General features: G+C 40.1%; 1 protein-coding gene across 4 annotated transcripts; it reads right to left on the reverse strand.

Moving 5' to 3' along the window:
- Positions 1 to 1,226: 1,226 nt before the first annotated feature.
- Positions 1,227 to 21,668, reverse strand: LOC131202394 (uncharacterized). Of its 4 annotated transcripts, XM_058191337.1 has the most exons (5): positions 21,442 to 21,668; positions 17,345 to 17,428; positions 15,849 to 15,956; positions 13,468 to 13,587; positions 1,227 to 6,632 (listed from the first exon to the last, which is right to left on the reverse strand). In XM_058191337.1, exon 5 carries the CDS (start codon positions 4,716 to 4,718, stop codon positions 3,219 to 3,221), a length of 1,500 nt encoding a protein of 499 aa, XP_058047320.1. In that variant the 5' UTR covers positions 4,719 to 6,632; positions 13,468 to 13,587; positions 15,849 to 15,956; positions 17,345 to 17,428; positions 21,442 to 21,668; the 3' UTR covers positions 1,227 to 3,218. The 4 variants fall into 4 exon arrangements, with proteins under 4 accessions (XP_058047320.1, XP_058047319.1, XP_058047321.1 ...); XM_058191336.1 differs by lacking the exon at positions 15,849 to 15,956; XM_058191338.1 differs by lacking the exon at positions 15,849 to 15,956 and having other exon boundaries at positions 1,227 to 6,635.
- Between the last annotated feature and the right edge of the window lie 3,213 nt (positions 21,669 to 24,881).

Below are 24,881 nucleotides of genomic sequence, written 5' to 3' on the forward strand. Positions count from 1 at the left end.
AACAGTTTTCAGGAACACACTAAAGCAGTTGTGTCCTTCCTGAACTTGTGGTGACTTGCTGCCATCCACTGCAAACTCAATCAGAATAGAGCTGGAAGGGACCTTGGATGACTTCTAGTCTAACCCCCTGTTCAAGCAGGAGACACTATATCATTCCAGACAAGTGACTGTCCAGTCTCTTCTTAAAAACCTCCAGTGATGAAGCACCAACAATGTCTGAAGGCAAGCTGTTCCACTGGTTAATTGCCCTCTGTTAATTGTTAGGAAGTTTCTCCTTAGTTCTAGGTTGCTTCTCTCCTTGATTAATTGCCATCCATTGTTTCTTGTCCCTTCTCAGGTGCTTTGTTAAATAAGTTGAACTCCTTCTCTTTGTGGCAACCTCTCAAATACCAGAATGCTACTATAATGTCCCCACTAGTCCTTCTTTTCTGTAGACTAGCCAAACCCAAATCCTGCAACTGTTCTTCATATGTTTTAGTCTCCAGGCTGTCAGTTTTGGAAGGCAATTTTCTTTTTTGCTTCTTAACTGCCACATATTTTAGCTGGGGAAATTGGGAGGGGGTTGTTGTTGGAGCAGTAGAAAGTTAGTCATAACAACATTCCGTATTCAAGGACATCCTGCGTCTGATGGAGACTGCCTGAAGATTGTATCCAATTGAGTGTGAAGAGTTGATTGGACAATATGATGAACTTGTGGGTGTGGGGCAGGGCTGTGAACTGTCAACTGGGTATGGAAAACCTGGAAGCTTTCAGTTTTGGGTTTTCCCAGCTGTGCCAACATGACATCTCTAATAAATTGGAACTTTGAGGAACCTCAAGCCTCAGAGCTTTATTTCGTTGGGGGTGTTCCTTGGAACCCTGACACAGGATTTTAATCATCTTAGTTCCTCTTTGCACTTTTTCCAAAGTCTCAACATCTTTTTTGTAATATGACCAAAATTGGATGCAGTATTCCAGGAGTGGCCTTGCTAAGGCGTTATAAAGCGGTACTAATACTTCATGTGGTTTTGATTCTATGCCTCTGTTTATACAACCAAGGATTGTATAAACGCTGCTGGCTCATATTTAAGTGATCGTCCACTAGGACTCCAAGGTCACAGTTAGTTTTTGAGCCAGATTTCACCTAATCTGTACATTTGCTTTTTCCTTCCTGAATGTAAAACCTTGCTTTTCTCCACATTAAATTTCATGTTGTTGGATAGGGCCCATTGTTCAACTCTGTCAAGACCTTTTTGGATCCTGACCTTGTCTTCTGGGGTTTTGGCTATTCCTGCCAGCTTAATGCCATCTGCAAATTTGGTGAGTTCCCCATCTATTCCCTCATCAAAGTCATTTATGAAGATATTGAAGAGTACAGGGCCTAAGACAGAATGCTGTGGCACCCCACTTTTAACTTCCCTCCATAAAGATGTAGTACCATTAAGGATGACTCGTTGAAGATGGTTTGCCAAACAGTTAGAAATCTATCTGATGGTGATGCTGTCTATCTCACATTTTTCTAGCTTACCAAGAAGTAGGTTGTGGTCTACTTTATCAAATGCCTTGCTGTATGTCCACAGCATTTCACTGGTCTACTAATTTAGTCACTTTGTCAAAGAAAGAAATAAGATTGGTTTGGCATGATCTGTTTTTAACAAACCCATGCTGGCTTTTAGTTATAACTTTATTTGTTTCTAGATGTTTGCAGATCTGTTTTTTGATCATCTTTCCCAGGTATTTATTTATTTATTTATTATTATTTACATTTCTATACCGCCCTTCTCCGAAGACTCAGGGCGGTTTACAGCCAAGTTAAAAAGACATATACAAAAATTAAAACACAATATTTGAAATTTAAAAATCTGAAACCATAAGGCCGAATATTAAAATAACAAGAAATAAAACCACTCAATTAAAAATTACTCTTAGCCCAACCCTGCTCATTGAAACAAAAAAGTCTTGAGCTCGCGCTTAAAGGCCCGGAGGTCGGGAAGAAGGCGTAGCCCCAGAGGCAGTTTGTTCCATAGGGTAGGTGCCCCAACAGAGAAGGCTCTTCCCCTGGGGGCCGCCAGCCGACATTGTTTAGCTGACGGCACCCCGAGGAGACCCCCCCTGTGGGAGCGCACAGGTCGATGGGAGGCTATTGGCGGCAGTAGGCGGTCCCGTAAGTAACCTGGTCCTATGCCATGGAGCGCTTTAAAGGTGATCACCAACACCTTGAATTGCACGTGGAAGACCACCGGCAACCAGTGCAGCTTGCGTAGGAGAGGTGTTATATGGAAGCTCTGAGACGCTCCCTCTACCCCCCACGCAGCCGCATTCTGTACCAGTTGAAGTCTCCCGGTGCTCTTCAAGGGGAGCCCCATGTAGAGAGCATTGCAGTAATCCAGGTGGGAGGTAACGAGGACATGAGTGACCGTGCATAACGAATCCCGGTCCAGGAAGGGACGCAGTTGGCGGATCAGGCGAACCTGATAAAAAGCTCCCCTGGCAACAGCCATCAAGTGTTCTTCCAACGACAGCCGTGCATCCAGGAGAACGCCTAAGCTGCGAACCAACTCCCTGGGGGCCAGTGATTCGCCCCCCACAGTCAGCGACGGAACTAGCTGATTGTACTGGGACGCCGGCATCCACAGCCACTCCGTCTTGGATGGGTTAAGTCGAAGTCTGTTTGTCCCCATCCAGACCTGAACAGCTTCAAGGCACCGGGACATCACATTGACGGCTTCGTTGGGGTGATCCGGGGTGGAAATGTACAGTTGAGTGTCATCAGCTACAGCTGGCAACTCACCCCCAAACCACGGATGATCTCCCCCAACGGTTTCATATAGATGTTGAACAGGAGGGGCGAGAGAACCGACCCCTGCGGCACCCCACATGTGAGGTGCCTCGCGGTCAATCTCTGCCCCCCCGCCAACACTGTCTGCAAGCGGTCGGAGAGATAAGAGGAGAACCACCAAAAAATGGTGTCCCCCACTCCCAGGCTCCCCAACCGCTGCAGCAAGATACCATGGTCGATGGTATCAAAAGCCGCTGACAGATCAAGTAGGACCAGGATAGAGGAACAACCCCTATCCCGGGTCCTCCAGAGATCATCAACCAACGTGAACAAAGCCGTCTCCGTGCTGTACCCAGGCCGGAAGCCAGACTGGCACGGGTCTAGATAAACAGTTTCATCCAGGTACCGAGGGAGCTGATGTGCCACAACACTCTCAACAATCTTCGCCACAAAACGAAGGTTAGAGACCGGACGGTAGTTCGATAAAATAGCTGGATCCAGGGAAGACTTCTTGAGGAGGGGTCTCACCACCGCCTCTTTCAAGGCTGTGGGGAAGATACCCTCCTTTAAAGAAGCATTGACAATTCTCTGAAGCCAGCCTCGTGTAACCTCCTGTGTGGCCAGTATCAACCAGGAGGGACACGGGTCCAATAAACATGTGGTAGCATTCAGCCCCCTCAGTATCCTGTCCATGTCCTCGGGAGTCACAAGAATCGAATTCCCCCCAAATAATATTCTCAAGAGCTGCCTCCACCGTCCCACCCGAATCCACCCAATCAGTGTCCAGCCTGTCCCGGATCTGAGCGATTTTATCGTGCAGATACATTCCAAACTCCTCAGCACGTCCTTGCAAGGGGTCCTCCCGAGCTCCCTGGAAAAGCAGAGAGCGGGTCACCCTAAACAAGGCAGCTGGGCAGTTATCTGCCGATGCGATAAGGGCGGAAAAGTATTCCTGCTTTGCCATCCCTATCGCCACTAAGTAGGCCTGAACATAAGACCGTACTAGTGTTCGGTCAGATTCGGAATGGCTGGCCCTCCAGTTGCTCTCTAGGTGTCTTTTCCGGCGCTTCATCTCCCTCAGCTCCTCAGAGAACCAAGGAGCTGGTCGAGAACGGCGCCGGGTCAGAGGCTGCAAAGGCACAACACAATCCAAAAACCCCGCCGCCGCCGTTTCCCAGGCAGCGACAAGTTCTTTGGTCAAGCCGTGAGCCAGATCCTCAGGAAACGGCCCAAGCTCCGTCAGGAACCTCTTCGGGTCCATCAGGCGCCTGGGACGGAACCAGCGCATTGGTTCCGTCTCCCTGCGGTGTGGGTTCGTGGTTCGAACGTCGAGACGAAGGAGCAAATGATCTGACCATGACAGGGGTGTAATAACCAAATCCCCCAATTCCAGATCATTCAGCCACTGTCCCGAGACAAAAATCAAGTCCAGCGTGTTTCCTCCAATGTGAGTAGGACCATTCGTTAACTGGGTCAGGTCCAAGGCTGTCATGGAAACCATGAACTCCCGGGCTGTCACCGATGTCTCGCCCACCAACGGCAAATTGAAATCCCCCATGACCATAAGCCTGGGGGAATCAACTGCCGCCTCGGCAATCACATCGAGCAGCTCAGGCAGGGCTGCTGTCACGTGGCAGGGAGCCAGGTACGTGGTCAGCAAGCCCACCTGCAACCCCTGGCCCCACCGAACAAGAAGAGACTCACAGCCGGCTATCTGCGGGATAGTGACCTCCCTCAGCTCTAGACTCTCGTTTATAATAACCGCCACCCCTCCACCCCTACCTTGTACCCTCGGCTGATGGAATGCTCGGAAACCCGGTGGGCACATTTCTACCAGGGGGACACCCCCTTCCGTGCCCAACCAGGTCTCCGTAACACCCATCAGGTCCGCGCCCCCCTCTTGAATAAGATCTGAAATGAGGGGGGTTTTATTGATCACGGACCTGGCGTTGCACAACATCAGCCGAAGGTCAAGGCCCCGAGGATTCCAGCCACCCAGGGAATGGGAGAAGACAGAGGGTCCGGAGTGCGCAATCGCTTGTAAACAGCGAGGGCACACTCCCCTAACAAGATACGGACCCCCGCTTCCGCCATATCTGCCCCTCCCACTAACCGTGCCGATTGAATAACCCTCATGGCCTTGGGTACCAGCCTCCTCCCCCAGTGTTACTCTGAACCTATCTGTAACTCGCGAGCCCTTGCAGGGTCTGGCCCCTGTAATGGGTCTCCCCCACGACCCACCTCAACCCTCCCTCCCTTTAAAAATTCGTTAAGAGCCTTAATTAAAAACTCCTAAGGTTTCTTTTTGACGCGTGCCACCTCTCGGGGTTCCAAAACCCGTCATCAAGGTAGGCCCTCGATAGAGAGGAGGGCCAAATCTGCGAGAGGGGGGCATCTCGCAGACCAAGAAGCAAAGCAGGTGAGTACATAGTGTTCGGGAGGTGATGAAAAGTCTAATCCTAGTCAGCCCAGATGGAAATGTGATTAACCAGGGGCTAGCACAGATGACAAGATGAAGGTCAAAAGATGGAAAAAGACCTAGGGTGGCCGCCATTTCCACGGACATCACCAATCCGATCTTCTTAGTCTCTCATAGTCCAAAGAAAGGTAACCTCTGCCACTTAAGATGGAACTCACAGCCTCGGCTACCTCAGACTGTTCAAACTGTTGCCATCGGAGTTGTTCTCGAGGCACCATAGCCATGAGCCACAGCTTCGCCAAGCCATAGTCCGACCACCAGCCTCCCTCATCATCCTTCAGGCTGGCCAGATTGCTCACGGACTTCGAAGGGCCACCCGAGGTCCACTGGGTCCCACAACGAGGCAATAACGCCGCCACCGCCGAGGCACCGTCGCCACCGCCGCCATCATGCAGGCCCGAGTAAAGGACCTCCATCCGCCCTGAGTCCCTATTAGGCCAGCCTCCCTCCAGGCTGGAAGATGATTACCCTAGCTGAGTTGGCTAATTCAGGGCCAGAGAGTTTACCGGCAGCTCCCCCGGTCGGTCCGGGCAGCTAAGAGAAGGCTGCTGCCGCCACCGCTGCACCTCCACCGCCATTAACAAAGCACCACCGTCACCGCCACCGCCGCTAACCGCCGCCATTCCACACCAACCAAGCCGACCAAGAAAGCCTGCTGCCGTTCTCCCCCGGGCCTCGCATGGAGCCAATCTAACCTCCTCCAGGCCGGCAGATGTTAAAGATGCTGGGCTGCAGACTGGAGATCGGAGGAAGCTCTCACCGGTGCGGGCCGACTAGGAGAAGACTCCTTATCCTCCTCTGCTAACTCACCAAGCCGCCATCTTGGAGCATGCGCAGGAACCGTTATTGATGTTAGGCTGATTGGTTTGTAGTTTCCTGGGTCTGTTTTTTTCCTTTTTTGAAGATGGAAACCACATCAGCTCTTTTACAGTCGTCAGGTAATTCCCCAGTGTTCCAGGATTTTTGAAATATATTGTACAATGGTTCTGAGATAACACCTGTCAGCCCCTTCAGAACTCTGGGATGTAAACCATCAGATCCCAGTGATTTATATTCATCAAGTTCAGATTGTCAAGATTTATATTTGTCAATAGGCAATGCCTGGAAAAGATAAAATTCATACAGCATCAAAAGTACATTTTCCCTCTGATATGATCCGTCTGATATATATGTACTGTATTAAATTATTCAGTAGACTTTTTTTGCTGTTCAGTTTTCAGGACCTTGACCTGAGGGCCTTTATTTTGTCTAGCTTCATTGTAAGTAATGGCTTGTTTGAATTCTTATAAGCTCAGGATTCTATCATCCATAAAAGAACCTAGCCATTTTTTGTTCTTGTCAGCTCCTTTTGCACTTCTTCGATTTTTCAAAACATCAGGGTTTCCTCTCATTATTCTGCTTCAGCAGAGAGAGAGAAAGAGAGAGAGGGAGAGAGAGAGAAAGAGAGGGAGAGGGAGAGGGAGAGAGAGAGAGAGAGAGAGAAGAAAAACTTAAATTAATAACTTAAAATCTGACATCTGGGACTTTCTTTTGGTGGGATAAAAGATAATGGTATATAAATAAACTGAGAAATATTTACTGTGTACTTTAATAAATTTTGCAGAAGTATCTGTGAAAAATCCCTGTTAAATCAATATCTTCAAGTTGATAATCATTATTCAGAAGACCATTTTCCTATTTTATTATGCAAAAGTTTTCTGGAATAAACACAGAGGCTAGTGAAGAATCTTATACCATGTTGGACTATGCAGAGAAGAATTAAGCAATTGGTCCTCTTTGTAAAAATGCTTCACATAATCACAATTCTCCCTTTAAATATAGCCCAAGGGTGTGAAGAGTTGTGTACCCTAGAGCGAGCTAATTAAAGAAAGTGCACTGAAGTATGTATAACTAACCACAGCAGAACAGGACGGGCAGATGCCCGTAAGCAATGTAAGCAATGAAGAATTCCAGGCATGAAAAATAATTCTAACCTCCCTCTCAAAATCTCAGAATTGTACTCTTCTACATGCCAAGGCAGGCAATGATGGTAGTAGTGCCTTACCTACTAAAATTTATTTAAAGGACTTTACCTCTGTAGGTAACATGCAGTTAAGTGATTTAAGAGCCTAAACTTAAGAATCTTATGGAGAGCCTTTCCTTTGATGTCATTCTTTTATACACAAATGAGTTAAGTCATCCGTACTACATTCTTCTTAGTGGGGCCCTAAAGTCCAGCCTGGGCCTTTAAGTTGTGCCTTAAAAGCTGCCTTATGTTAAACTTTCCACTCTCCAATACTCCATTTCTCCTGTCCTTGTTTGAATCCAGAGTCACCCTTACAGGGTAGATGAGTGGCAGAAAAAATTGATAAACGAACAAATAAATCTTAAAGAAACAAACAGGGCTGTCCAACTGTATAAAGTAGCAAAATTCTTACAGCATAATTGAACAAGGTTAAAATATCCAGGAAACAGGAAACCTATAGCATGAATGAGTAGCGCATCTTATTCAGACAATTATTTCAGTTAATACAAAATATGTAATGAAATGTTATCTAAGTTTGGACTTGGAATTTCAGTTTTTGTTACAGGTATTTTAAAATGCTGCTTTTGAAGTTTTGATAGACCTGTAGGCTCATATACATAACATAACATAACATAACATAACATAACATAACATAACATAACATAACATAACATAACATAACATAACATAACATAACATAACATAACATAACATAACATAACATAACATAACATAACATAACATAACATAACATAACATAACATAACATAACATCAGAGTTGGAAGGGACCTTGGAGGCCTTCTAGTCCAACCCCCTGCCCAGGCAGGAAACCCTACACCATCTCAGTCAGATGGTTATCCAACATTTTCTTAAAAATTTCCAGTGTTGGAGCATTCACAACTTCTGAAGGCAAGTCGTTCCACTTATTAATTGTTCTAACTGTCAGGAAATTTCTCCTTAGTTCTAAGTTGCTTCTTTCTTTGACCAGTTTCCACCCATTGCTTCTTGTTCTACCCTCAGGTGCTTTGGTGAACAGCCTGACTCCCTCTTCTTTGTGGCAGCCCCTAAGATATTGGAACACAGCTATCATGTCTCCCCTAGTCCTTCTTTTTGTTAAACTAGACATACCCAGTTCCTGCAACCGTTCTTCATATGTTTTATCCTCCAGTCCCTAATCATCTTTGTTGCTCTTCTCTGCACTCTTTCTAGAGTCTCAACATCTTTTTACATCGTGGCGACCAAAACTGGATGCAATATTCCAAGTGTGGCCTTACCAAGGCATTATAAAGTGGTACTAACACTTCACGTGATCTTGATTCTATCCTCTGTTTATGCAGCCCAGAACTGTGTTGGCTTTTTTAACAGCTGCTGCACACTGCTGGCTCATATCTAAATGGTTATCCACTAGGACTCCAAGATCCCTCTCACAGGTACTACTATTGAGCAAGGTACCACATATACGGTACTGGTGCATTTTATTTTTTTTGGCCTAAATGTAGAACCTTACTTTTTTCACTGTTGAATTTCATTTTGTTAGATAGCGCCCAATGTTCAAGTCTGTCAAGATCTTTCTGTAACTTGAGCCTATCTTCTGGAGTGTTGGCTATTCCTGCCAGCTTGGTGTCATCTGCAAATTTGATGAGTTCCCCATCTATCCCCTCGTCCAAGTCATTGATGAAGATGTTGAAGAGTACTGGGCCTAAAACAGAGCCTTGGGGTACTCCACTGCATACTTCCCTCCATGTGGATGTAGTTCCGTTGAGGACTACACATTGAGTGCGGTTGGACTACACGTTGAGTGCGGTTGAATATACAGATATTCTGTCTGTGTGCATATTTATTGATGTGTGCGTGTATGTGTATGTGTATGTCCTTCTGGATGTGTTTTGTGTTGTTGTTGTTGTTTTGTTTCTTATTAGCTGTCTAGAGCTACTAAGTACATACATTTTCTAAATAAATAATTATGTATGTCCGGAAGTAAATTTGATTAACTTCAAATCCAGATCCAGACTCCAGATCTTCAGATCCGAACTTTCAATCTTAAATTATAGCTCTGTGTCATTTCTTTTCATAATATATACAGTATTTGATGAAATACAAAGCCTTAGGATATGAATATCCTTTGAATGACTTTAATGAGTCCTGCTGAGTAGACTTAAGGCAACTATGCCAAGTATCAATATATCAGATGTTGATACTTGTGAATTCCTTTTTTTCAAAGTGTAAGTGTGAACAGAAATACTTGAAAACAAAAGGAAGAATATAAATGTGTTTCTTTGCAAATTAATTTCAGTTATTAGAATTGGCCTCTGACTTGGAAATAATATTTAACTGCAAATGTTTTGTCCAGAATAACAATCTTGGATGGGAGAATGGATATTGGTTGATCCTGACAAGGCAGAAGAGAGATGTGATGTGGATTTTTTCAGTTTACTTGGTTTACTTGGAGTAATTGTTTTCCAGAATAATCTCTCATTAATTCTGAAGACTGATGTAGTCTATTCTTGTTTCAGATGTTGGAAGTGTAACATGGAAGATTGTGGTAGGGAATCTGTGGGGAACCAATTGTTCCTTACTTAGACTTATAACATGTGATATACACACTTTCACCAAATGAAAGTGAGAGCAACTCAGTCTTCACTTTTTAAAGCTTTCCCCACAGAGGGTCTACTTTGGCTGTGTGATCTGCCTCGTCTAGGCAATAAGGCCAGTGTTGACAGACTCCTTCATAGGAGTGGCCAAGCTTAACAGGCAATTTAGCAGCCTTATTGGCAACCCAGAAAGCTTAATGATCAAAGACAGCAAAGCATAGCTTGGTGACAATCCAGCAAAACAACTAGAAATTTAAAACATTATTTCTTAATAAAGGTAAAGGTATAAAGATAAAGGTAAAGTTTGACCCTGCCCAGTCAGGTCTGATCTAGGGGCACGACATGGCTCATCATCTTAATACTCTTTTTAAAAGTGTGAATTCTAAAAGGAATGTGACACATGCTCTGCACTGACTCAACAACTAGTTTATTGGCATTTTGCTAAATAATCTGAAAACAACCATGTTTTCCTTTCTTCATTCCAGAGTCTTCTAGAGGGGATGCAGCCAAAACACATCATCATCATCATCATCAAACATTTATTCTGGCAAATCTCTTTAAGATTGAAATTTGGTGGATAAAACTCTCTAAAGGACCTACTGTCCCTGTTGTTTGCATTTCTTTCTGACCCAAACTGAAGCAGCTTCAGGCATTGATGTTTTCCTATTATAATCTATGGATTTTATTTTTCAAAGTGGTTTGAAAACCAACTGAGTGGCCATAGAATTTCAGATTGCAAAATTGAACCAAATTACACCATTTTGAAATTTCAAATCAGTGTTAAGAATTGAATCAGAGATAATTTGCATAAGCCTAGTTTGATTACCATTGAATTTTTATATACTAAATCAAGAGAAAATTAATTATCTTTCCTTTATTCCTAATTCCTCAAAATAACCAAGGAACATACTTTCTGTTTGGAGAGCTGATGAGAATAGAAAGTCCAAAAGTTCAAAAAGGAATGGAGTAAAAGGCTAGCAGAAGCATGGACTCTGATTACCGTGGAAACTTTGAACTACACTGTCAAGAATCCTGTATTATTTTAATTGAGGATGGTAGTACTTCAGATCATCTTGATGGTAGCAGATTGTCTCTTTTAACTCAACGGGAAAGCGGAAGACAAATAGGCTAAATTCTAAATTTTGGTGTAACTGTCTTAATGCACTTAAAAACATTCAAAGCAGCATTGATATGCAATGAAATTCTTTAGTGCTCACCAGTAGCATTAGGTAGATTCTTAATCTGTGAAAGCAAAAAGATCTGAAGCAACTGGTTCATGGATCCTGAGGGTTGTTTCCCACGCACCTTGTTAAAAACTGAAGTTGCTCAACTCCATATGAATGTGGGAACATATTTAACTAAATCTTACAATGATGCACTGCCTATTAATTTCCTTCTGAGCCCAACTGAAAGCATCTTTTTAACCTTATATAGTTGACATAACACAGAGTTGACACAACACAAAGATGGACTTCTTGGGAGGACAAAAAGCAAAAGTGTTTCCTTCTCTCTTTTTCTGTTTGATTCTGGCACTTACTTTTTCTTTGTCACTTTCTCCCTTCCTTTCTGTCAGTGATTATTGTGTGACCTGATGATTTGTCAATTAAAATTTTAGACTGAAAACTCTGCTTCAAGTACCACAAATATCAGAAATCAAATTTGATTTAACCAGGAATAAATCTTTCTTGGTGAGTTTTCTACAATTATGGAATACTTCTCCCCATGCATATACAATGCAAAAGCATAGATATCATTAGGGATCCTACAGGAGCTTTCATTTTACTGAATTTGAGAAAAGTTCAGTGACGTTTGTATTAGTCTTGATGAAGTGGCTAGCAGGACCAGTGTCATTTGCACACATAAAGCTACTGTTATGCCTATGTAACAGCAATAACATCAATACATCAATATTAGCTAGCCCACCTATAGGAAGTACAGCGACTTCCTTTCTGCAGTTGAATGCATACAAATCAAAATACTGAACAAAAACATAATTTTAAAAATTGTATCTTATTGGTATATATACCAGTAGAGCACAGAATAATGTCTATAAAATAGAACCAACCAAATCTAACCAAAGTTTCTGGAAGAGTATACTTATTGCCACATCAGGTTGTTACTTACAAATATAGTTTATTTATTTATTTATTACTGTTGATATGCCATTCAATCCAAAAAAGCCCAAGGTGGTTTAGTAAAGTTAATTTTTTTTTTAAAAAAATGTGCATGCTTTCGAGTCAGTGTTGATTCCTATGACTGCCTGGAAAAGTCTCTGCAGTTTTCTAGGCAAGATTTCAAAAATTGTTTGTCATTGCCTGCTTCCTAGGGCTGTGAGAAAGGGGCTGGCCCAAGTCACTCAGCAGGCTTTGTTCCAAAGGCAGGTGTAGAACTCACTAATCTTCCAGTTTCCAATCTGGTGCCTTAACCAAACTGGCTCTCTAAAAACTGTAATAAAAAGCAACAAAACAAACATAAATTTAATGATTCTACTTTATAAATGTTATTTTGCTTTATGTGTTTTTTGCAGTGAAGCTTAGCTGAAATCAAAGTAAACCTTGGGCCCAGTATCTCAATAGAACTTACTTCTCTAAGAATGTATTGTAATGGTAAATGTATAAGGGTAAAAGCAACACTGCTGTTTCTTACTAAACCAAACAAAAATGTGTGTTAACATATAACCAATATCTGTGCTCTGATTTCCATTTATTAGATTTATAACACAGGAAAGACATAAAGAGATTTCTAAAAAGCGAAGTATAATTAATCATCTGGGGGGGGAAAATCACAAGCTTAAACTTGATCATAAAATAAGCTACCATATTTGACTGCTAAGCCCATATTCTAAGCTTATTCTTCACACTCAAGCCAAATGAAAAGAGAATCAAAAACTAAAGTTTTTCAGGTAGTTGAAGTTCATGCTTTTTGTAAAAATAAAAAGTTACAAAAATAAATAAAATTTACATTTTACAATACATAATATGGATTTGTTTTGTGAATAGACAACAAGAACAGCTGCTGATTTTGAGAAAGTAAGGTTGATTTTGGCCTAATCACTTCTTAAAATGTTAAAATGAGGTAATTTAAACTTCAATGCTCAAATAAACATTTACCCAAGAGAACATTCTGAACTAAATAACTTGTCTTTGGAACAAACGGATAAAATCAAATGTATTTGTGTTGTGAAGCTTAAAAAATAAAACACTGGTTTAGACTGAGACAGAAAGTCTCTGAATCTTACAAGAAATCATGAGAATAATACTATCCTAGTAAGGATGATAACTAATAATATATTTGGAGTGTTTTGAAATGGTAAATATTATTAAAAGATAGCCCTGAACCTGGTCACAGATAAATTTCTTCTCTTAATAGATTATTAAAATATTTTACTTATACAATTACATTGAAAGAAAAGCTATAATAAATGTGATAAGAAAAGTAAGGGAAAAAAGTCAAAGAAGAAAGAAGATAAAAAGTAGAAAAACACAAAATATGAACAGAAATATAAAGAAATTTCTGATTTGATAAAAGCACAGTATTATATATTTGGCTTTTCTATTGGGGAAAATGCTGCTGCAATCAACAAACCAGGCAACATATTGAAGGAAGAAATTAAATTTCTACCTTTCAGCCTACCTTTAATTCAATGTATTTCTTGCGGTGACCTGGAAACTGTTACATTGTTATAGTTATCGATTATATTGTTATAGATGCATCTCTCTCTCTCTCTCTCTGCCTGCTTTCTGCTCTTTTGGTCTACAGCAAGAGAAACGGAAAACTCAATTCAGTTGACCAAAATAATGCAGTAACTTCTTCCTTTGCTCAATCTGATGCATTTCTATTACCATGTAGTCATAGTTTTTTGTTTCAGTTGTACAACACTTAGGTTTCAACTGATTCTTAAAGATGGTCATGTTACTTTTACCACAGAAGAAGATTTAGCATTTCCCATGAGATGCATACCAAAAATTGAAAAGGAGAATCCATAATACAGACTTTTATTACTTCATTAGCCTTGTATAAAGCAAATTAACAACAATTGTGAAATGTTGTAGGATTACACACCACACCTTTTCTTTCATAGCAAATAGTTGGGTTATCAAAAGATCTCATATTAAAGCTTCTAACAGAAAATTAAATGGGCAATTATGGCATGTATATATAAGCATAGAGTACACCCTTTTAATTACATACAGGTTTTCCACTTGCACGTTGTGTGAAAATTGTACATTTTTATCTAGAGCTATATGATAAAAGCTATATAGCTTTAAGGAATATTATAGAAACAACCTTGTGATTTAATCACTGGTTATCTAATAACTGCATTATGCTATCTTTAATATAAAAATATGGCCTGAGTACCTTGTTGTACATAACTTTCCAGCAGCATAGAGGACACATGTTAAACACCGGAAATTATGTGTAAGGGAGTTACAATCGCAGAATGATGAAGTGACATTTTTTTACAACATGAACAAACCATGTAATATTTTTGCAAGTGGAAATAAATGCATAAGAACACTTAAATTAGCAGCATCCTCTCAATGTTTCTGAATACAATTGCTTATTTTTGATGAATTATCCCTCTTTCTGATCTGTAGACACATTTGGATGTATTTTGCAATCCTTTAGCCCCAGTTCTGTTTATTTTGTTTGAAAGTTTAAAGAGCAAGAGTGCCTCCTATCTGATGTTAGATAGGGAGAATTTTCAACAGGACTCCTGACTGAATCTTGGACATAATTATTTATTTGTTAATAATGAGTTCTTCCTAAACTACAGGAAGGTGGAAGACATTGCACCAAGCATACTGATGAGGGACTTCATTCATCACAGGCTTTAACTGCTTTTTGGATTTGGAAGTGAGAATTTCCTGTGGCAGACCATTCCAAAATGCAAGTTGAATAGGAAATGTGGATAAAAACACAAAAGTTTCCCAAGCATTTCCAATATAATATGTGTCACAGTCTTACATGAGTGCTTCAAATTCTCTTTATGAATTTATCTCCTTTTTCTGAATACCAAAGGAAATGCTAGTTAAGGTCATATATTTATAAGCTTCACAATTTGCTTCTCGCAACCATAACTGAAGGCACGTGGGAAAAGTTTCCAAAGGTTGGCCATTCAGAGAGAAAAACATCAACAAACAAACAAACAAAAAGTAACCAGTCTGGAAGTTTTGCTTAGTATCAAAAGCAGCTGTAATTTTGCACATACATCCAATGCTGTTGCACTTGAAACAATGAGTATAGATTTGTCTAAAATGAGAAAAAATAATAATAATATAGTTCAACAATATAATGTTGTGGATATTTCAGCATTATTACAAAGATTTATCAAAAAATTTCTGGTACAATAGGGGCATTTTTATATAATGATTTTTAAAGATCTGCCTCTTTTTTTTTTTATGGTTGGCAGGTAAATGTATACATTTCCAGAAAATAAAATGGACTGTATGCAAAGGCAGAGGGAATTAACTTTAAAAAGCTCCTAACATTTTAATAGTTCCATAGTCCAAGGAAACAATGAATTTTCTAGGAAATGTATCAATAAAAGGGAGAAGAATGAATAAAGGGAAGTCAGGACCAAAAACAAGTTAAGGGTGGGGGACAAATGCAGGGGTGAAATTCTCCTGGTTTGGACCGGATCGGCCGATCCAGTAGCAATGGCAGCAAGTGGTTTGGAGAACCAGTAGCAAAAATCCCTGCCCCCCCTGCCCCCCGCCCCCCCAACACCCGGTCACCCATTTCCCTGCTTGCTGCTTCTTTTAAAAAATGCTTGTAAAAGGTAAAAAAAAGAGGCTCTGACAATCACAGCTGAGCCGTGCCATTGTCAGAGCCTTTTTTTTTTTTACTTTTAAAAGCATTTTTAACAACCTATTCGGCCAAATAGGTTGTAAAAAAATGCTTTTAAAAGTAAAAAAAAAAGATTGTGCGCCACAGTTGATCACTCCCCCCAGCACTGCTCTACTTACCCCATGCCCCCAAAAATATATTTGGCATGCACTGCGCGTACACACCTTGCATTTGGTCCATGTGCACATTGTTCTTGTGCGCACACAGCATGCATGCACAGCCAGCAAACTGGTAGCAAACCGGTTCAGATTTCACCACTGGGCAAATGTCTCCTAAATTTAAAAAAAACCGCCCCATCTACATTATATTGTCCATATGTCCATTATGGCCTTTCTTTCCCCAAATTTCATTTATATAAATATCTATATATCAGACAATTACATAGTCTTCTAGCACTGTTAAATTACCAAATGCTAAATATCAAACTAGCTACATCAAGCTTTCATTTAAGCAGAATTTTGTTTTGATTTACTTTAGTGGCTATATATAATATATATAATAAACTATATATAATAAACTTTAGTTTAAGCAGGACCAGGCCAAGATATTTTGTTTATTAAACTGTGAATGCCATCCTGAGTCAGAATGCATGGTATAGTATTTTGGGACCTGAGATACAAAGTTTTTAAAAAGCTCCTCCCCTCCCTAGCAACTAAACAACAACAATATATCTGGGAGGGGGGGAAATCAGCTGACTGAGGCGGCAGAAGAGCTTCTTAATGGAGGAGAAAGCAAGAAAGGCACTCAGGAACCTTTACAAGAATGCTAGCTAGATTTCCAATCTGGACACATAATAAATTGAAGCCATTAGCTTTCTAATGCCAAGGCTTGCTTTGGTTCCATCATAGAGGTATATGATAAGTAGCCTGCCTTACTTACTATCCACAAATGCAAACAAAAAAGACATTAGTGTGGAAACGATTTAAGCCTGGCTGATCTTTGATAACTACCTATTTTTCCATGCACAGGGGAAGTGCTTTTACAGTTGAGTCATTTCTTTTGCCACAGCCTTGTGCAAAATAGCCAGAGAATGCATCGTTATCATTAAGTAAAAAGCTTTTCTTTTTTTGCCTGATGCTGAAATGTGATAGTGCTTTACAGCTGTTCAACACATCGTCACCTATTATTATTCATATGTGGAATCTGTATTGCTATCTTACTTTCCAATAAAACTATAAGGCAGGTATAGTCTAAAAGGAACCTGTTACGTAACCAACCCTCTCTCTCTCAGCAAAATAAACATGGTAATGGACCATAATTATCCTGCAACACAGAGAAAGCAGGTCCATTCATTAGCCTGAGAGCAGAGAAAAAAAGGGAAAAAACAGAATCATAGTAATTCATTTGCATAATGACCAAATGAAACCCACCTGCCTTTTTCTTCAGTTTTTTCTTCAGTTTATCCTTTTCCCCCCAATTTTATGTTTACAATATATCATGTAAAACATGGACAGTCTTTCAAGTGAAATTAAGGACCAATAAACATTTTAGCTCTGAAACAATAGATTATTATAGATTAGTTTAACAAGTATGGGTGGTAACAAGTTTCTGGTTTTTGATTTATGATCCTGAAAAGATGAAAATCTATAAGAAGCGAAAAGATAGCCTTGGGAAAGAGATGCAATTACTGGAAATATCTGAAGGTAAGCTTTTTACTTACATTGTCTTCCTTTCTTATTTTTGAGCCGATCAAATGCAGCACTCCTTCTCTACATTATTTGCGATGTTGTACCACCTGCAACGTCTCACATTTGGAAATATATGGAAGAGTAAATATCACATTGTTCCATATTAGACTGAATCAAAGAAGAACTGCTGTCTTCTCTTACAGATTTATGTGAACCATCATGATTAAGACCAGACCCTAAGACATACATTTGAACATACAAACTATCTCTTGGATCACATGTCATTGGAAAAATGTTATTTGAAAAGAAATTCCCATATAATGTATTTATTGTTGGAGTTCAGCGTGTTGGCCAGGGTGGGGTAGAGTGTGTGTATGTAGAGGGCAGCTTGATTACACAGGTGTAGTCACCCTCTCTTTTGATAGGGCAACTACAGTCATGTAATCAAGCTGCCCTATTTTTTGATAATGGGTAAACCCAAAGTCACGTGGTCAGCTGGTCCTTTTAGCAAAGCTTTCAGAATTATTGTAGAAAACAATAAACCGGCCATAATCACTATATTTGTGATTAGCTATGTGCCAGAACCAAAATGATGCCTCCTGGCATGATGTTTCCCTACAAAACCCAACAAATGTTTCTTTTTGCATTAAGATATGAGCAATATAACAGGTGCTCACAAATGAAACCTCAGTATGAGGAAAAGTCTGTACAACAGACTTTGAAAAATAAAACAAAGCATATAAAATGTATTTAATATAAGAATCAAAGCCAGTTCTGTGATAGAAGCTATTAGTTCTAGTTCATAGTGTCTAGTACAATCCCTGTTCCCACAACACAATTAACAATCTCAGTGTGATGGTGGGAGGAATATATAGTGGAAACATTAGAAAGAGGAACATCAAAAAGAAGTTAATTCAGTCACTGGCTTTCAAGTGATTAAATTAGTTTCAAATTGATGAAGTCATGGGCAACATGAACATTAGTGGTGGTATTCAGTCAGTTCTATCCAGTTCAGGCGAATCGGTAGTGCCGGCTGTGGGAGGCTCCACCCACTTGCCTGGACATAATCACGTCCCTTTTTGATGGTCTGCACATGTGCACACGCTCACATTTGCAAACCGGTAGTGAAGGTAAGTGAATACCACCCGTGATTAACATCATAACTCCACCCAGTCAGTTACCCAAACTGATCTGTTTTGCATAGCTAGTCATTGCCCCAAAATCTGTACAGAAGGAACAGAGGAAAAAACTAGTCTTATCGATTATGTAATTCACTTCTAAGGTTGTCATGTCTCAGAATTTGATTGGCTGCTGTGACTAAACCCTCTCTGCTGCTGTCTGCCTGCTCAATGGGGAAGAAATGATGTAATGAGCCCTTGTAGCATTCCATTGATACTTCTGAAGAAAGTGGGTAGCAATAGCACTTAGATTTATTTATTTATTTATTTATTTATTTATTGGAATTTGTCAAACAAAAACAAAAACAAGAATAAGAAAATAAAAATACAATGACAGGGACGATAAGCACATTAATGCACATATGCGTGTCCCCTCTACTGACCACTTAATTATGAAAATAAATTTGTGACTGAAACAGAAATAAATTTGTGACTAAAACTGAAAATTTGTAGCTGAGACAACTGAATCAGGTAGGGCATTCCAGACTTTGATAACTCTATTACAGAAATCATATTTTTTACAATCAAGTTTAGAACGATTTACATGGGCTTAAAGCAGTTGTTCACACGTGTATTATTGCGATTAAAACAGAAAAAGTCATTTACAGGTATGACATTACTACGTATAATTTTGTATGCAATACCTAGGTTTGACCACAAGCAACACAGTTCTAAGTTCTCCGAACTGAGAATTTCGAGCCTAGTAGCATAAGGAATTCTATTGTGTACAGAAGAGTGCAAAACTTTTCTCATGAAGTACTTCTGAACCCGCTCGATTGTACTGATGTCAGATATATGGTGGGGAATCCAAACAGTTGAACAATACTCTAAAATTGATCTAGCATATGTTTTATAAGCCATAATTAGCAATACAATGTTTCCAGAAAAAAAGTTTCACAAAATTAAGTTTACAATTCTTAATGCTTTTTTAGCAACGCTGTTACAGTGAGTTTTGGAGCATAAATCATCAGAGATAAGTAGACCTAGGTCCTTAACAAAGTGAGGGTCATCTGCTAGATCAATGCCACGTAGCTTATACTTGACATTCTGATTATATTTACCAATATGTAAAGCAGAACATTTATTAATCAAAATTTGAAGTTGCCAAATAGATGACCATTCAGACACATAGTTGAGATCACTTTGCAAAACAACAGAATTTTCTGTAGAATTGAATAATTTTACATGATCGGCAAAACGAACTCAATTGCTTTTAAGTTGATCACATAAATCTTTGCAAAAAAAGCATGGAACCTAAAACGCTGCCTTACGGAACACCACTGTTAACTGATGCAGGATTAGACAGCGAGTTCCCTATTTTGACTTTCTGCAGTCTGTTAGACAGGAAAGTAGCAATCCACTTGTGCAAAGGTCCAAAAATGCTGTAAGAATTTAATTTCAAGAGCAGTTTATCATGTACTACTGTATCAAAAGCCTTACAAAAATCTATGTAAATTGCACCTACAGCTTTACCTTGGTCAAGACATGTTGGCCAGATGTTTTTACAGTTGAAAGTTGTAAATTACAGGACAGGTTTTTCCTAAAGCAAAACTGTTGGATAGCAAATTATTTGTCTCTAAGTGGTGAAGGGAGTATAAGACTCTCTGGACTGTAAAACACACCTAGCTTTTGGGGAGAAAAACAAGAAAAAAAATCTGCCTTGTCCTCTGCCCCCCAGCAATTTGCCTCCTTGCAGCAAACAGCATCCCCATGTTCATGTGATCAAAATTCAGATGCTTGGCAACTGGTTGATATTTACGACCATTGCTGTGTTCCAAAGTCATGTGATCACTTTTTGTGATCTTCTGATAAACAAAGTCAATGGGGAAGCAAGATTCACTTCACAACCAAGTTACTAACTTACCAACTGCAGTGATTCACTTAACAACTGAAGCAAGAAAAATTGTAAAATGGGGTGAAACTCACTTAACAAATGTCTCATTTAAAAACAGAAATTTGGGGTTCAATTGTGGTTGTAAGTCAAAGACTACCTGAAATATTCTGATAGAAGTATAAACTATACTTTTAATTAGAATCCAGTAGAGATTGAATTGGTTTAGTGGCTGACCAGGTATTTATTTATTTATTTATTTATTTATTTATTTATTTATTTATTTATTTATTTATTTATTAATTTATTAATTTATTATTTACATTTTTATACAGCCCTTCTCCGAGGACTCAGGGTGGTGTACAGCAAGATAAAACATAAATACCAAAAAATTTAAAATACAATATTCATTAAAAATCTAATTCGATACGCTGAATAATTAAAATAGATGTATAAAATTTTAAATAAATTAAACCCCTTAAAAACCCCACTAACAAACCTACAATTAAAATTTTAGGCCAGCCCTGCTTGGTGAAAGAAAAAAGTTTTGAGCTCGCGCTTAAAGGTCCGAAGATCAGGGAGAAGACGTAGCCCCACGGGTAGTTCATTCCACAGGGCTGGAGCCCCCACAGAGAACGCTCTTCCCCTGGGGACCGCCAGCCGACATTGTTTGGCCGACGGCACTCTAAGGAGGCCCTCCCTGTGAGAGCACACCGGTCGATGAGAGGCTACTGGTGGGAGCAGGGTTCCCATAAATATCCTGGTCCCATGCCATGGAGCGCTTTAAAGGTGATAACCAGAACTTTGAATCGCACCCGGAAGACCACCACCAGGTAAACATGTAAAACAGTGTTTCTCAGCCTTGCTGATTTTAAGATTTCTGAACTTCAACTCCCAGAATTCCCCAGCCAGCAATGGAGCTGCGGCATTGGAGGAACCCTGATGTAGGAAAAGAAAACACACATCTTATCAGAATCCATATGTTCGTACTTATGCAATATGCATTGAAGTGACTTTATTCCACGATAGCTAGCAAGCTGGTCAGCTGTGGCCCTGTATCTGCTAGAATTTCTATACCAGAAATATATTTAGAAATAGATCAGGGGTGGGTTCCACTTACCTTTACTTCTGGTTCGCAACGGGAGCACGCATGCGCTTCTGCGCGTGCGCAGATCACCCATGATGACATCAGGATGGGTGGGCGGAGCCTCCTGCAGGTTTTACTACCAGTTCTATAGAACCAGACTGAACCAGGAGCAACCCACCATTGAAATAGATAGTAAAAGCAAAAACTAAAAAGTACTGAGATGAAATCCTAGAGTACTTAGTATACTGTGCCACTTTTGATACTGCAGCTTGTAAGGGAGAGAGAAGGTTTTGCTAAACTGCCCTGGGAAATCACAATGAACAATGATGCACTGTATTTTGCCATAGACCTGAAATGAATGATGAATTGCAATGCTACCAACTGTGTGGGAAAATGGACCATTTTAAAAGTAAGCACATCTGAAAATGTGACGGAAACAAACGGATAAAAGCAGAAATCATTAAAGTATTTTTCCGCATACAATGTCCATAAACAAGCCGATTGATGCCTGCAAGCCTTTTGAAATATTATACAGTGTGTTAAAAAATGCAGACAATGGTGCATTATGCATGGCAGGAATGGGAGACAACTGAAGTAAATAATTGACATTGGGTTAATAAAAACTCTACCATACCTGACATACTAAGTTACAACTTGAGTATGAGGAATGGGTTTGAATTGCAAGCCCAGATTTTTTTAAAATGTGCACATTGTTTCAGCGAAACCAGGTGGTGCTTGAAAATGCAGTCTGCTATATATTTTGCAGCCTACTTCAGGGTATGGGACTAAGAGAGATACCCCATCCCTTGGCAGGATGAAACAGATAATAGTCTACCCTGAGCTGCAGCTGTATCAGGCATATCAAGTTACTGTATGCTCCAGAGACTCTGCGGTACAGTAGTTTTCAATTTATGACCTTTCGTCTAACAGTGGCTCAAAGTTACAACAGCCTCAGAAAAAGTGATGTATGATCCATCCTCCAAATTACAATTGCTGCACACACATCCCCCAGTCAAGTGTTTGCAATTTTGGTACTTGGCAACTGACTCTCACTTATGATGGTTGCAGTGTCTTGTGGTCACGTGATTGCAATTTGTGACTTTCCCAGTTGGTTTCCCGCAACTTCTTCAGTAAAGGTGGAGTTGCTGAATGACCATATGATTAGCCTGACAACCATGTGCTTTGCTGAACTGTGATGATTCACTTAATGGCTGCAGAAAAAAAAGGCCATAAAATCGGGGTCTGGTCACATGATGACTCACTTAAGGACTGATTTAAGTCTCAGTTGTGGTGATAAGATGAAGACTACCTATAGAAACTTATCAAGATTGCTTGTGTTTCTAGAACAGGGGTGTCAAACATCACGGCATCGTCACATGATGTATCGTGACTTTTTTCCCCTTTGCTAAACTGGGAGTGAGCATGGCCAGCACATGATGCATCCAGCCCCCAGCCTGCAAGTTTGACACCCCTGGGTTCATGGATTGTGCTAAGCCACAGTATTTTTAACCATCATATTTTGTGTTATTCATACTTTTCATATCACTAAAAGTTTAAAGAAAGGCTGCGGTGTGCAGGATGCAGGGTCATGGGTATCAAAATCAATATGATAGTGGACAGAGCATTGAGATGCAAGACATGCCCTTTTGTGTCTGCACTGATTGTTGCATTCAGATTCAAAGGGGTGGGGCTTGCAGCACAATGCTTCTACCGGTACCACATTCTGACACCCCACCCCAAAACTTCATTACATTGTATGTGAATCCAGCTCAAATGTATTAGGGCATGTTTTTGAACCATGAATAAGAAATCATTTATTCTTGAATAAAGCTGCACTACCTTCCGGTAAACCTACACAGGGTTATGTTACATATCTGTTAACAATATCCAAAGAAAAAGCTTATTGCTCTGTGCACTCAAGCTGCAAGTAAACAGAATTCAGCCTGCTTTTATTTAAATTCAGGTAACTATATTTCAATGTGAATGTGGAACTCAGTTGGAAAACTAGTAATGCATTATTAGAAAGTCTACTAATGAAATGAGTATCCCTTAATTTAGTAATAGGCTATTCCATTAAGAGTTACAAATGTAGGCTACTTAGAATCTAACTGTTATCTAATATACAGTTTAAATATTACAAACAATTTTTACATTTTATTCTTATCTATTTCTATCATAAACACATTTGGTAATCTAGATATAATCTTCAAAACACTTGGAACGTTGCAAATTCCACAAACCTGCATCCTGACACCCGTTGCAGAGTTTGGAAATGTGATGGCATCAGGATAAATCTGCATTCCTAAGTGGTGTCTATGTGCCTGGAGGGGGAGTGGAAGAAGCTTTGAAGACTGGGTACACAAACAGCAGACACTGAAAAGTCACGATTGATTGTAGATGCTGAATCTGCCCTATTTAAGATGGAAATGAATGTTGAAACTGAGCAGAGAATGAAGGGTTATGACAAGTAATCACTTCCATAGTCTACAGAAGCTTTGTAAAGATTCTAATGTAGTAATGGGGGCATGAAGGAAAAAAGGACTGTTCTGAAGTAAAAAAACAACAGTTTTTCTCTGCTTCCGTTTGAAGAAATGTAGTGTTGGAAGAAATGTCCATCTGGGTTCAGTTCCAAGTGGGGAGAAAGACACTGGAAACATGGAGGCTGTTTGGAAAGATGGTTTAATGGTGGACAGGACCACATGGTTTGAGGTCCTGGGCAATTGACCACATGGGTGAGAAGAGATTTATACCCTCTCTTGGGCTTTGAATTTGCTTCCTGTTCCTATGGCAAGGGCATGTATTCTGATTGGTTGTCAGGCTCCCACGGGGACATGCAGGGGTAACTTTGTAGGCTGTCTTGAGTCCCAGGCTTGGTTGAACCTTGCTGGGTGATACAATCTTCCCAGGTGCCATCTGGCGAGATGGGTAGAGGGCGAATCCTATTATGTCTTGAGGGTGAAGGTATTTTGTCTTGTAGATAGGTTGGCAGCAGTCTTTCTGGGGCTATTAACAAAGTGGGGGCTGCTTTCCAAGAGCATATTTCTCTTTTTCTCATCCAGGGAGGTATAATATTCGGCCTTTTTAATAATTATTAATAATTTAATAATTCCGAGAATATTTCATTCTTCTAAGAGGGTGTTATATTTCTTCAGTAGTGAATATAGAGATCCTGCCACTTTTAATGGACAGGGGACACATTGACTGGGTGAAAATGCAGGAAATGTGATCAGTTGGGATATATTTTAAGCATTTCAGTTTTTCAGTGAATATTGGTCTATTGTCTGATTTGTCCACTGCTCTATTTCTAATAAAATGTGGCCTTAAGCCAAATCACATTATACCACAACAAAGCAACTGCTGCTGAGTTCCTCAATTGCAGGGTGAGGGACTCTTAGCAGCCTGTAACTTGGCATATTTTGTAAAAAAAATGCACAGTTTGAAGAAAATGGCACGGGAGGAATAAAGAAGAATAC

Source organism: Ahaetulla prasina, chromosome 7, assembly GCF_028640845.1.
Source record: "Ahaetulla prasina isolate Xishuangbanna chromosome 7, ASM2864084v1, whole genome shotgun sequence".
NCBI lineage: Eukaryota > Metazoa > Chordata > Lepidosauria > Squamata > Colubridae > Ahaetulla > Ahaetulla prasina.

Coding starts and splice junctions, on each gene's coding strand:
- LOC131202394 (XM_058191339.1), bottom strand. CDS start 4,718: ATGTTGTGCAACGCCAGGTCCGTGATCAATAAAACCCCCCTCATTTCA.